The sequence below is a fragment of the Anomaloglossus baeobatrachus genome, chromosome 4, assembly GCF_048569485.1.
Source record: "Anomaloglossus baeobatrachus isolate aAnoBae1 chromosome 4, aAnoBae1.hap1, whole genome shotgun sequence".
Taxonomy (NCBI): Eukaryota; Metazoa; Chordata; class Amphibia; order Anura; family Aromobatidae; genus Anomaloglossus; species Anomaloglossus baeobatrachus.
In genome coordinates this window covers 114,766,969-114,781,652 of record NC_134356.1, presented here as the reverse complement: position 1 = coordinate 114,781,652, position 14,684 = coordinate 114,766,969, and the positions used below count along the sequence as shown (strand labels likewise).

The 14,684-nt window shown below is 48.6% G+C and overlaps 1 protein-coding gene across 3 annotated transcripts in view; it reads left to right on the top strand.

Annotated features, from left to right (window-relative positions):
* Positions 1-14,684, top strand: part of LOC142301281 (ADP-ribosylation factor-like protein 3) — a 107,100-nt gene that overhangs the window by 45,966 nt on the left and 46,450 nt on the right. For 2 of the 3 annotated variants that reach the window (XM_075342308.1, XM_075342309.1), the window contains exon 4: positions 6,788-6,838. The exons of the other annotated variant lie outside the window; for it this stretch is intronic. In XM_075342308.1, coding sequence (XP_075198423.1) covers positions 6,788-6,838 — 51 coding nt within the window. The remainder of the gene's footprint in view (positions 1-6,787; positions 6,839-14,684) is intronic. 3 annotated transcript variants of the gene reach the window in all.

Sequence of the window (14,684 nt, the reverse complement as noted above, 5' to 3'; positions counted from 1 at the left end):
CTGGTCACTGAACAGTCCCAGCACTGGTACATCGGGGAACCACAAGTCACTATCAGCAGTGGTAATTTTTATCAAATACAGCATAATTAGTACATAAACAAATTATCTACAAATTGCATAAAACAGTACAGAGGGGATGCGACCACCTCCTACACAAGCACCATGAGATGTACATTACACAAGTCTGGAATGGTAACCAGTAAAAAGGTGAGGAAGCCTCGACTGCAATATCATCATAAGAAGCATTGGCTCAAGCTTGCAAGGAAGTATGGAAAGTGGAGAGTAGAAGATTAGAAACGGATGATTTGGAGTGATGAGACGAAAGTTAATAGACTAGGCTCTGATGGGTGCAAATGGGTCTGGAGGAAATGTGACGTCCCTGAGGCACCAGGTTGCCACAAGGTAACGCATCTCTGGAGGTGTGATAGCCATCCTGAATTCTAAGGACTCCTGTGTCGGTAAAAGCCACTAACAACACACTAGCACCATCAGATACACACATACACCCAAAACCAGGTTGGGGGACTCCCTTAGAACCAGGGGACAGGGCTGTGCACTGTGAGCTAACAGGCTGCCAACTGGGGGGAGAGACCCAGCAAGGGGAGGGAACAGTGGTGTGGTAGATGGGAGCTGGCAGGAAGTAGTTCAGTTGGAGTCAGGAGTGAGGTGTGAGAAGAACAAGAAGTTGAAGGGAGAGTTCTGTGGGACTCGCAGTCTGGGTGATGTAAGGACTGGGGTCCGGCCTGGCCACCGGTGTTGGGTGGACCAGAGGAGCGGGCAGAGAGGAGCAGAGGACAAGAGTAATGAGGGGCCAGAGAAGCCAGTTGGTCTGGTGGCGCGGCAGTCCCAGAGTTGACAGCTGCTTGAGTACCATTGTGTAGCCTAGGGCTGGTAAATGGAGCTCAGCCCAGGTTCTGTCTGTTAACCGCTGGTGAAACTGAAGGTGCAGGAAGGGTTCATCTGACAGAGTACCGGTATGGGAGTCTAAGAAGAAGGGATTCCCTGGAGTCCACCTTGGTAGAAGACAGTACCAAGCGGCTGCACCTTTTACTGTGAGTAAAGTGACATCAACCGCAGCACTTGTGTGGACTGAATTATTGCCGGCACACAGTACCGTAAGACCAGCTCCGAACACTACAAATCCCCTTTGTATTTTCATTCCCCTTTTATTTTCTGACCGACCCCCAGGGTCCGGGACCAGGCACCGGCCACGACCACGACTATCCCCCAGAGTGTCGCACACGCCCCCAGGACTGAGTACCCCATGCTCTGGGGCAAGTCAGAAATAAAAGAAAAAGGGGCTAACAGATCAAGAAATTGGTGGAGCTTTCAAGTTATGGAGGAAGCCTGATGATATGGGGTTGTTTCACAGCCAAAGGGATTGATTACTTGACCAGGATCAATCTGCGCTAAATGGGATTATCCTATAAGATGAGTTACTTGAAACACTGAAGTACTATGACTATGAAAAGGACGACATAGTGATCCAGCAGGACACAGACCCGAAGCAATTGTCAAGATTGGTGAAGAAATGGTTCAAGGACAATGAAGTAGAGGTGCTGGATTGGCCTCCACAGTCCTGAGAACGTAACCCAATCGAATACTTGTGGGTAGAGTGGAAGAAAAACCTGTATACAAATCCAAGTGTGTCAACCAGTATGCACCAACATTGGGACCATGTAGAAGAGAGCTAGAATCAGATTTTGGTCACAACATGCTTGAATCTGTTCGAGAGCATGCCCAGAAGGATTCAGCCAGTGTTGAAAGTTAAAAGTGGATTTACAAAATACTAACAAAATAATTCAAATAAAAATTTTGATTTTTAGGAGTAACACAGTAACAATGCAGTGACATTACAATAATCTGCATAACTAATTAATGTTAAATAGATTAAGTCAAATTTATGCATTAGATATCCAAGATAATTGTGTAAAAAATGAAGGTAGTCTCACACTTAAAGCTGTAGTGGATGGCGAGATATGGAGCATGAAAGTTAGAAGTTAGAAGGTTTTTTTGCATGTTTATTTATTGGTTTTATGCAAGCATATGCTAATATAAAGCTGCTTTTTACAGTGTGACGCCCTGGCCTATCAGGTCGTCACAGGGTATTGTGCAATCTACCCTTCTGTGCAATATCCACCTCCTCCTTGGTTACGGGTCCCTAACAATTGGTGTTGCCAAAACCAGATAATCAAAATCCTAGGAACACTCTGCACTACACCCACCAGACACACCAGTGGATGGCCTGAGTGGAATTGGGTCGCCCACTTGGGGGGTTGGTTAAGGGGAGGTCAGGAGTGTCAGGAGTCAGTCAGAGAATGGGAGAGTGTAGTGTTGGAGGTGAAAGTGAGAGGAGGTCAGGATCTAGGCTCCTTGGAAGTACTAGGTAGCAGACGTTGGTCTGGGCCTGGTAGGAGCTGGACCCCCGGTCGCAGGGTATCGTGACAAGGGGCATGGCATTGTCATGGAGGACAGCCGACTGCCTTGTACCATCACCGGGCTGGGACCAGGGCACGATGGGGTACGTGGACCCTAGGTCAGGGAGTAGCTTTAGGCAACCTGACAATTCGCCCGACGAGAACAGAGCCTTCAAGATCCGCTCTCCACCCGCTCCAAAATCGGGGTACTAGCACAACGAGAGGGATAAGACTTTCCCCACATATGGTCCAAGAAATCCCAAGCATGAACCCTGAGAGCAAGCTCCCTCAGTTAGCCATACTGGGGAGTGGGACCCGACTAGTTTCAGGCTACAGGGACCAACCAGAAAGAAACAAAGTGCCAAGGGAAAGGTCACAGATCAACAGGCAACACCAACGGAAACAAGACCCAAACGTGCTCCCCCTCAGCGACAGCGGTGTCCAAAACTTTGGTTTACTAAAGTTGTTGGTGTCAGCGTTATTGGACTGAGTGAGTACGCAAGTGACCCTTACCTCCCCAACAGCACCTCCCTGTCACCATCACCGAGTCCCGGGGCATTCCCCCCTACCCATGGAGGGGTTAAACACCTGGCTGCCCACTCCATCACCCCCGGATACTCCCAACTGCAGCGGTGGTACTCCACCTTACCACACACCACGTGTGGCGTCACAAACTCTAAATTTATAACCCCCTGTAAATACCCCCCCTTCATTCAATTGGCCGCGAAACCCCAGGGTCCGGTCGCCCCTTGGAGCCACCGCGGATCCAGATCCGAGCAGCTCGGCTGCTGACACGAGGGCAGCACAACAGTAGAAGCAAAAATCTATGAGATTCCAGAAATCTCAAGAACAGACACACACCTGCTTTTTTTTCCTTACTGAAATGGCAAAACACTGCATTTTTGCTGCTTTTTAGAAAGACGCAGCATGCCAATTCTTTCAGAGCTTTGGCTGATTTTTTTCACCATTGAAAGCAATGAGAGATAAAAAAAAACACAGCTGTGGGTTTTTTTGCTGTATTTTTGGTGAATGAAACTAACTTTATTTAAACATGTACTGTAGGCAAATGACACACCAAAAAAACACAGCAAAATAGAAAACAAGGTAAAAACAGCACCAAAAAACACAGCTTTTTACTGCCCAGAGATCAGGTTTTGCTGTAAAAAAAAAAAAAAAAAAAAAAAAAAAAAGAGAATCACCAAAAATGCCTTCAGTGAACATAGCCTTACCCTTTTACTTGTCAGTGTACCTGCCCAGATAATAGAAACTAAAGCGGGCTTTACACACAGCGACACCGCTAGCGATGCCGCTGGTGAAAGCACCCGCCCCTGTCAGTTGTGCGTCACGGGCAAATCGCTGCCCGTGGTGCACAACATCGTTAACACCCATCACACGGACTTACCTTCCCTGCGACGTTGCTGTGGCCGGCGACCTGCCTCCTTTCTAAGGGGGTGGTTTGTGCCGCGTCACTAAGCGGCCACCCAATAGAAGAGGAGGGGTGGAGATGAGCAGGCCGAACATCCCGCCCACCTCCTTCCTTCCTCATTGCAGGCGGCCACAGGTACGGTGATGTTCCTCATTCCAGGGGTGTCACACATAGCGATGTGTGCTGCCGCAGGAACAACCAACAACCTGCGTCCTGCAACAGCAACAATAATCGGGATTAGAACGAACGGTCAACGATCAACGATTAGGTGAGTAATTTTGATCGTTAACAGGTTGTTTGTGCGTTTCACACGCAACAACGTCGCTAACGAGGCCAGATGTGCATCACGAATTCCGTGACCCCAACAACATGTCGTTATCGATGTCGTTGCGTGTAAAGCCCGCTTAATGCACTAACAGGAAGAAGCCCACCTTGAATTTTTGGAAGAATTTTAATGTATTTTTCTGTGGCTTTGCTTTTATTTATTGTTTTTTAATTTACTCTCAGATTAGGTAGCAGAAACCTGATGACAGGTTCTCTTTAATGACACCAGAGACCATATACTTTAATAGTATAGCCTGTACTAATTGGTAATAAAGCTACAACATATGTGTCATGCACATGGGTGTGGACCCACTGCGCCACAGACTGGGCTTGCCCTGAAGGGGCGTGACTACATGATTACCATGTTTTCACCAGAGCAACTCATGGGGAGGTTGGACTTGGCTGCTGGTAGACACTAGATACCACTCCAGGACAGTCCAGGCACTGCAGCAGCTGACCTCAAGGGTCAGGGATGCAGGTAAGAGAGGACATACAGGACCATGATGAATCAGCAGGCAGAAGTCGGCAGAAGTGACTGACAGGATGGGTTTGATGCTGGTGCCAGATCGGACGGGTTCAGGTTCAGGTTCTGGCAGGACGAGATCTGGTTCTGGTACAGACAAGACAGGTTCAGGTACTAGCAGGCCAGTTTCTGGTTTTGGTACAGACTGGAGAGCTTCAGGTATATTTACAGGCAGGGCGAGTTTGAGTTCAGGTACTGTCAGAACAGGTTCAAGTTCAGATACAGGCAGGAAGGGTTCAGGAGCAAGGACCTGACCCTGTAGTAGCAAGTGCAGAAACAAACTAGACACTAAAGTTACTCACGCACCTCTCAACAGGGCCTTAAATAGCTAGTGCCTCCCAGCCACAGGCTGGGGACACTTCCAAAGTGCATGTGCTGCCCGTTCAAGAAGCAGGATTCTCATGCGCTCCATATGCATATTGCCCTGATACACATGGATTTGGAGACTACAGCGGGAGCTGTGACAGCAGGAAAACGTGTCTCTATTTTTGTATCTTTCACAATCCCACTCTCTGTCTCCCAGTCTTTGCTTTCTTCCCATACTCACTCTCTTCTCTTGCTCACATTCTACCTTTCCCTTAGTTCTCCAATGTAGTGTGTGCACCTGAACTGCATCTAAGGGTCAGATGAACTCATTGTAAAAGATCAGATACCCACTGTGATGATGTCATTACTGCATTATAGGGTAAGGCTGTGTGCGCACTAGAAAGTGCATTTTTCTTGAGCAAAAAATGGGCCCTCTGAAAGAATCGCGCACCCACGGTAAAAACCACGGTACCACGGCACCCGCGTTTTTGCCGCGGTTTGCCGCAGATTTATCAAGGATTTACCGTGGATTTTCCGCAAGTTAGTCACCGCGGTTTTTACCATTATCTATGGCAAAAACCACAGGTACCTGTGGAAAAGAAGTGACATTTGAACACAAGAAAAAGGAGTTTTATAGGATAAATATAAAGGCTTTATTGATGTACAAAGATTAAAACCAATTCATATTCATGGATACAATGAGTATTGCAATAGAACCTAAAAGGTGTAAAAAGACAACAGTGAGAGGTAGGTGGGCGGGCTTGGACCAACGCTGAAGTTACATCACGCTGCTGCACTGCTGAGATCAACCCTCCTAATTATCGGACCAGCCCAATGGCTAAAATGTAAGTCCCAGTGAGAGGGGGAGAAAGCAGAGAAGCATATTACCGTACTGAGGTGGCAGCGTTGGAACAAGCAGGCGATTAGGTTGGAGCCCCCAGAGACATCCGACGTACGTTTCGCAACTACGCTGGCTTAATCATGGATGAACATTAATGCTCATTAATTCTGCAGCGGAAAATCCACGGGTAAATCCGCTGGTATAAAAAAACGCAGTGTGCGCACAGTATTGTTTAAAACCCATAGGATTTGCTGGGGAATGACTGCAGCAATGTTAGACACATTTTCTGCAGCAATTTCGCGGCAAATCCGCAGTAAATCTGCAGCGTGCGCACAGGGCCTAACATTTGATTTCCAGCTCCTTGGCTGTGGCGGTCTGCAGACCGAACAAATATAGCCAAAGAGCCAGATGTGACCCCTGGGCTGCAGTTTGCCATACAGAATGATTCAGCTGTTGGCTGAACAATGTTTCGGCCGACAGCTTTCCCTCCCGACTTCCCATACAAGGGAGCGTTCACTTTTCCGAGACAAAAGGATCTTCAGTTCAGAATTTGACATGCCAAACTCTCATCACCGTCCAACATCATATGTCAGAGAAGGCCAATGTAGACATTAGACTTTCAGCTGAGGCCGCTGATAATGATGGATTCAACCAGCATTAGTTTATATGGATTTTGTAGTTTGAATTTAGACCTCTGAGTATGATCCATGGTGTACTGACTGGCCAGAGGACTATTGTTGAGTTTGGGCTGGAAGACCCACGGCTGGTTCAGGTATGAAGGTCCAGGCTTGGACAGTATTTCACTGACGTCTGAATACAACCTGACATGCGGTACTTTGTAAATGCTTTTCATATGAAGTTTGATAATAGTAAGTTAACAGCGGCTGTAGAGTCACAGATGACCTCCTACACAAGCACATATAACAATATTTCTACTTTATTTCTTGTAGATCTATGTGGTCGACAGCGCAGATCGTAAGCGATTTGAGGAAACAGGGCAGGTATGCTCAGAAATGATTGAATCAATAAATGATTTTATTTTTAATGACAAGGTAACGCAATCCGAAAGCTGCTTCTAAGTATTAAACCACACAGAGGTGTAGTTGTGAACCCTAGTGCAAAAGTTCAGCTCATTACCCTCATCACCATTTGTGACAAAAGTGAAAACTCTTCTAATATACAATTGTGTATATATCTAAATATTAAAGCCGATAAGCACCATTTTACATATTCAAGTAGTGCTATAGTTGTATAGGCACTTGTAACCCTATATTATAGATTTATAAAACATTTTTTAATGTGACTCGCCCACCCCAGGGCTATGGGACACCCGGTGCCGGGCCGGACTAGTCCGGTGGTAGTCAGTGGTGGCTGGGCCCGGCTCCGTGGCCCTGGTGGGTGTCAGTAGTTTATGTGGCTTGGTTGTTAAAGTGTGTGTTCGTGACGCCACCTGTGGTATGCGGCTAATAAGCCGCCGCTGCTGTGTGAGGCCTCCGGGATGATGTTGTGGCAGCAATGGTAGTACTGCTCCCCACAGGTGGAGCAATGCCCGGGGCACAGTTGGTGCTTGTAAATGTCTATGCAGATGAAATAACTGAGGCAACTTCAGAGGTGCAGTTCAGGTTCTTTTACTCACAGTTCTTGTCACAGTTGTAGGGACCCTCAGACTGCTGGGACCACTGTCAGGGACCTCCGCCGTTTCTGGATGATTCAGAGCGTGAAATCCGGTACCCTCCTCTTAGTGTCTTTTTCTCTGCTGTCTTCACTAGCCTTGCCTTAGTTAGATGGACTTGGCTTGGCCTCCATCACAGCCTCCAGGCTGGGGGGTCACCTGTCGGCTGATTACCCCTTTTCTGAAGGTCTGCTCTGGGTTCTGGCCCTGGGAGCTTGCAATTCCCTGGGCCTCGGTTTTCACTGTTTGGAGATTGTCTTTTCACTCCTCCAGTCTCTAGGGACCGTCCCCTGTCGCAGCTAATCACTCCACCGATGTCACTGTGGAACAGGCCACCGCAGCCTGCAGCTACTCGTAGCGCCTCTGGGCCCTCGGCTTCGGTACCCAACAAGGACTGCTCGTGGTACCTACAGGACTACCCGCGGCCCTGCGACTCCTTCTGTTCCTACGTGGTGTCACCTGGACCTATGGGTCCCAGGGTCTTCACCAGGAAGCGTCTCTTTCAGTTCCTCTGCTCCTGTCTGACTTGGAGCTTTCTTTCCTTCTTTCTTTCTTTCTTTCTTTTCTTTCTCCTCCTTGCCTGCCTCCAGCAGGCCTCCTCCTCCCTCCTTTCTCTCGTTCTTCTCCTCCAACTACATGCTGCTTCTCTCACTCCCTGAGGTAAACTGAAAACTAACTTGACCTTCCTTTCTCTATCTGCTCTCTGGTGGCTCCTCCCACCTCCCCAGTTGCTAAGCTACCACCCTATGGGAGCAGGGATGGGTCTTACAGCCCCTCTCAGCATGCAGCATGGGAGGGTTGCCTGCCACTTTCCCTGGTCCTGTGTGTCCCTAGCAATGGGTGTAGTGTGGATTTACCAGGGGACCGGAGTTCACTCTCTTCCTCTCCCAGAATGGGCATCACACCGCAGGTGGGGTGCAATGACCTGTGGCGACGGAAGCCTCAGGGGCGCCACAAATGCAATGTGTCAGTCATGAGAAATATAGCATACAAGCTATATGGAAATCACACTTAAGTGCTATGGGGGCAAGTCAATGCACCAGGAAAAACAGGCCCAGATCATTTACACAACTCCAGTGTATTTCCAGCTTTATCTGAATATGTTATCTATGCTATATTTCTCATGACATCACCTCTCCACAAAAGAGGTATCATTTGCATTTAGGGACAAGCGCTTACACAGCCAAACCACAAAAATGCTGATAGGTTTCCTTTGAGGACTGCACATTCAAGTATAAGAAGTCATAGAATAACTAGCGTACGATTGTGCCCAATGCAAAGTTTGGACCTGGGCCTTCCCTCTGCACGTTGGTCAGATGTATAGGTCCTTGTAGCGTTCTACAGTAAAATTCTACTAACCTTTCCCCTTCCCATGCCACGCGGTGTCTTCCTTTGCAACTGGTGTAGTGGCCAGCATCTGACATCGGTGTCCCTGCTATTATGTTGCGGACGGGGGCCGGGCCGCTGCAGGGACTGCTCGGATCCGGGTTTGTTACTGCGGCTCGAGTGGTAGCCGGACCCGGGCTCGTACAGCCGTCCGTCCTCACAACCGTAGGACAGGGGGTATTTACAGGGGATTAGTTTGTCAGTGACGCCACCCATGGGTTGCGGTGAGAGTTGGTAGCACCGCTGCTGCCTGGTGATGGGACGCCCGGGGCTGATGGAGTGGGGCAGCAGGATGGAATCGCCTCCACGGGTAGGGGAGGTGTAGTCCCGGGGCCCAGGTGAATGGGAGTTGTTGTTGCGGAGACTGACATGCAGGGTTGGACCGGGGATGGATGGTGTACTCATAGTTCCAAAGAATTGCACACAAAGTCCAGTGGTAAACCAAATTGCCAGTGACCGGTCGCCTCCGGCGGGTGTATTCGGGTCCCACATCAGGGTGTAGCAAACAGGGGTCCCTTCCTCCTGCACTCAGTGTTTGTGTCTTCACTGGGACAACTCCACTTGGAACGGGAAAATCCACTCCTGCTACTGTGTATATTTGGAGCTGGGGCCAGCGAAATCTGACCCTTGGGATCACTGTGGGTTCTGACGGACACCCTATCCCCCGCGTTGGGCTTCCGTTTCACTCTCTGGGCTTCTGTAGAACAAGGCCTGAAACCTCATCCCCAGCTGGTTAATTAACAAGGGGCTTGCAACCTTCCTTGTCCTAGGGTCCAGGTACCCTGTCTGTGCACGGTCTCCGGACCGGATTCCTGCTGTTGGCACCGGCGGGCTACAACCCTGCCCCAGTCCACTTTAGGTCTCCTGCGACCGGATCTCCGTCACCTGTGGTCCTGCTTGCTGTCTGCCACCTAGTCCGGTAGTCCAGGGGCCCCAAACCCTGACTCACTGCACTTCACACTCCTCTACTGTTAACTATCAGCACTCATCTCTCCACTTCATCTACTGTGTTCCCACCCCTGACACCTCAGGACCCCTAGGTGGGCGCTCCCATCCGCCTGGTCCCGCCCACTGGTGTGTCCCTATTGTCATGGGGGGTGACTAGGCTTTACTGGCTGGTGTTGTGCACCTGGGTGTGGGTTTTGTGTTGGAATGCCAAGGAGGATGGCGTTTTGTACCTGAGAGAGATTTGTACAACCTCTGTGACTACCTGGTTTTGCCAGGGCATCACAATTACAACACATGATGTCACTGCCACGTGAAGCCACGTCTGCAATGCCGACTTTAGCTACCATCTTCTGTTTGGCTAGTGGCATGTATTACAGTGCAGTGCAGGGAACCGAGGGGTCTCTGCGCTGAAATGCATTTCAGCTAGATGTGCATCCAAACATAGGCGGATTAATAGTAGCCAGTGCCCCAGGGCACTTTAAAAGGCGTGGGCCCCCTAGCCCCAGATATATCATGTGAGATGTCACATGATCCTTTTAATAGTTCATGTGATAAGTCACATGATTAACACACAGGTGCTCTTGTGCACATGTGCAAATGCAAAAGAAAGACAGCATCGCAAAAAAAGTTCCCTTCTGTACAGCACTATACGTGACATAGCACTATACAGTACATAATAGAGCAGAGGTGGGAAATTCATTTTCTCGAGGGGCTACATAAGAGAGCTTGACTGTTGTGGAGGGCTGAATCAATAGGCTAAATTTAATTCTGCTCAATATCAATATATTAATTACCATTGTTGTTTTATATTAATATTAATTGTATCACGTGATATTGAAGTGAATTAAGTATTCTCACATCTCCCTATATGTATCATTGTATAGGCCCACACACAGCACTCCCTATATATCACATGAGCCCACACACAGCCCCCTATACAGGATGAGCCACACATAGCACCCCCGTGATGACTCAGTGTTTGGCCACAAGTATGCTTAATTAGGCCTTTCTTTCCTTTGTTTGTTAAATCAAGAGAAGTTGGCCATTGTCTTTTGTCAGACTGATCAAAACCCTATTGTCTGTAAATGTGTATTGCCTCAGTTCTTCTGACCACATAGTACAGAGGAAAATTATGGAGTCAGATTGAACTAGCAACCAATGACGGAGCAGCCATCTCCACCAATCTTGTAAGACACAATACACTGAATTGAGAACTGTGAGGTTTAAAAGGGCCTTGCTTCTGTCACCAGTGAGAGATTCTACTTAACCCCAGCTGAGAAACCACAGTTCCAGCTGGGGAATCACAGAACTGCTTCACTGCTGAAAACTCAGCCCACAAATTAGCTTTTAGAACCCAGGTTGGAACTACTAGGTTGCCTGGTTACATATCTTGCTGTACTCAATCGGCTTACTAAGCTTGCTGCGATCTCTTCTCAGTGGGTGCCCGCCAAAAGCAGAGTACTGCTGGACTGGGATAGTTGGCCCTGGAAACCCCGAAGTTACAAAGATTCTAATCCCTTGTGAGCCAGCAGAAGAGTGAGTCTCTCTTGCTTGTACCATCTTGTGTTTTGCAGGGAATGTACAATATGTTTTTTCCCTTTTGGTGATCCAATAAAGTCTTACTAATGTGTGGTTCTTTCACCCTGTGTTGTCCGAGTACTGCTTTGTCCACGGGGAAGGAGTGGGGGGCATTCAGTGGGATAAACCCTGGTCCACGTGGTCTTTCTGAAGACAGCCAGACCCGCGGACAAGAACACCCACTGAGTCTCGTGTCTCTTGTGGGGAATTGGGTTATCCTTGGATGAGATTAAAAAAAAGATCTGCATGAAGGTGCTGCTTGGTTTGGTTGAGAATGATGGCTCTGACAAACTTGCTAAATAGTCCTTGTCCTAGATTGTTCCCCAAAATAACAGGTCTGGGGATGTCATCCATGAACCCCACTTCAACCTCTCCCTGATACCCCATCCAACTGCACACACGCCAGAGGGAAGTCCGAGCATTGGCCACCAGCCAGGGAGGTGGTTACTTGTTGGTCTGGTAAAGACTGTTCTGAGGGAACAATATCTGGGCTGACAAGGGTGATAGAAGATCCAGTGTCTCGAAGTTCTTCGGCCTGTATGTTACCAGCCTGGATGGGCTGGATTGGGTGAAGGATGTTTTCTGGGGTAGTATGTTCAACCAGATGTATCACTTCCTCTGCTGTTGGTGTATCCCAGGGGTAGCATCCCCCAGACCCCGATGACTCATCTTGGCCAACTTTGACCAGCTGGGCCGGCAGACAGGTTCCAGACATGGGGCAATGGAGATTGGCTAGAGTAGGGTGTCCGGCCAGGTAGATCACTTCCTCCACTGCTGGTGTATCCTTGAGGTAGCATCCCTCAGACCCTGATGGATTTTCTCAGCAGACATTAACCAGCTGGGCCGGAAGAGGGGCTCCTGGCATGGGGCTCCAGCTTTGAAAACCATCTTTGTCCATATATCCAAGACTCCTGCATGTATAACAATGTCACAGGCACCCTTTTTAAACCTTTGTCCTGGTGGGGCTTTTGCTGGGTAGTAGGATACTCCTGCTCGAGTAGCCGGTAGTAGGTGAACTGGAACTCCCAAAACTGATTGTAGAACACAAGCCCTCTATTCACTTGAGGCTTCGGGCCCAACTGAGTCTAACAACTCCCGGATTCGAGTTTCTTGGAACTGGGTTGTTGTTTGCAGACAGCCATGGGATTCTTGATCTGGCACACAGTTTACTTCCTCTGTGTCACCCTCATGAGGGTATTCGTCAGCCTCTTCGACGTAGTGGGCATTTCCAACGGACCAATTCCTGGATCAAATCTGGTTGGGTGTTGGTGGATCTGTATTCAATCTGTCGAGTCTGACACAGCTCCTTGTAGCATCCATTTGCTGCTGAAGCTGTATGTCCACCCTGGTCCCCTTCCCAAGATCGAGCTGGTGAGGTTGAACATGGTGGTGTCCGAAACCTGTATTCCCCATCTATGGCCTGCTGGGTATGCCTATATCCCTGGTTGTTGAGCCCTTGGATGGGGTTTACGAACACCAGTCTTCTGCATCTCCCCCAGAACAGCCAAACTGAGCAGTATCCCACCGCTGCCACCAGTTGTGGAGACATGAGGGTCAGTGGGTGCTCTCATCCGCTGTCATGGCTGTCTTCAGAAAGACCAAATGAATCAGAGCTCATCCCAGTTAAGGCCCACACTCGTCCCCGTGGGCAAAACAATACTCAGACAACACAGGGTGAGGGAATCGATAAGACTTGGAAATTGATAAGACTTGGTTTACCAACAGGCAAAAGTATATCAAACATTCCCAGCAAAACACAAGATGGTACAAGAGTCTCACCCTTCTGCTGGCCTGCCAGGTATTAGAATCTTCGTGAATTCAAGGCTTCCAAGCCCAACTATCCCAGTCCAGCAGCACCCCGCTGTTACGTCACCACCGGAGTCCGCTCCAGCGACTTCTGCTTCGATCGCCAGGCGACGCCGTGGATGGTGTTGGTGATGGGAGAGGAGTCGATGCCAGCGGCACCGGTGGGCGCAGGCTCCGATCATCCACTGGGCTGGATTATCTTGGGATCTGCAGTACCACTGTCTGACTGAGGGTGGCGTGTGTCTGCCAGCTAAAGTTGCCAGCGTTCAACTACAGCCAATGGGAAGACACCACACCTTTCTTAGCTCACCTCCTGTCTGCTCTCCTCTGCCAGAGATAGTTCTGATTTCCTGGCTCCTGGTCTGCCCTATTCTATTTTGTGATTCCTGTGTGCTGACTTCTGCGTGTTTTCTACCTTTTTTTGTACCTCGCTGCCCGATCCGGATTTGACCTCTGCTACGTTTTCTGATTACATCCTTGTCTGCCGATTCTGTCCCTGTTCTGCTATTCCTGGTTTGACCCTGCCTGACGACTACTCTCATCGGACTGCAGTCTTCCACAGGTAGTGATCTCCAGGGCCCTGTGTAATTCCAAACCCCTGTATAGGGGTTAAAGGGTTTCAGGGTTCTGGGGGTCTTGCTTGGTGAGTGGCTTCCTTCTAGTCTGTCCATTACATCCCACCTGAGTCTGTTGATCCAGGCAGGCATTACACCCGCTTTTGGCCGGCACCCACTAAGAAGAGAAAGCGGCAAGCTTAGGAAGCTGACCGAGCACAGCAAGATATGTAGCCAGGTGTCCAAGTTTGCTAAAGGATTAGCATTGAGGAATGAAGCAGTTCTGTGTTCCTTCAGCTGGAACCGTAGATCCTAGACTGAAATCCTGTAGAATAAATCTTGAAGAAATTCTGTGTTCTTCCACAGCTGGAACCATAGCTGCTTGGCTGAGGCCATGTAGAATATGTCACTGGTGACACAAGTAAGGTCCTTTTATACCATTCAGTTCTCAATGCAGGGTATTGGGTCTTACAGGATTGGTTGGAGATGGCTGCTCTGTCCTTGGTCACTAGTTCAATCTGACTGCATAATTTTCCTCTGAACTATGTAATCAGAAGGGCTGAGGCAATCCATATTCAAAAGACAATGCACATTACAGTCAATAGGACTCTGATCAGTCTGACATGAGATAATAGCTAACGTCTGACAATAGGGCTCCAATCAGTCTGACATGAGACAATAGCTAACGTCTTTTGGTTAAATTAACAAATGAACCATAAGTCTGGCCTAATTAATAACTCGAACAAAGGACCGGCACTCCAAATCTTCTGGAATTTTTTTACAATTTATTCCACATCATAAGTATACAGGCATATTTATGCCTGTATACATAGGATGTGGAAAAAATTGTAAAAAATTCCAGAAGATTTGGAGTGCCGATCCTTTGTTCAAGTTATACTGTGG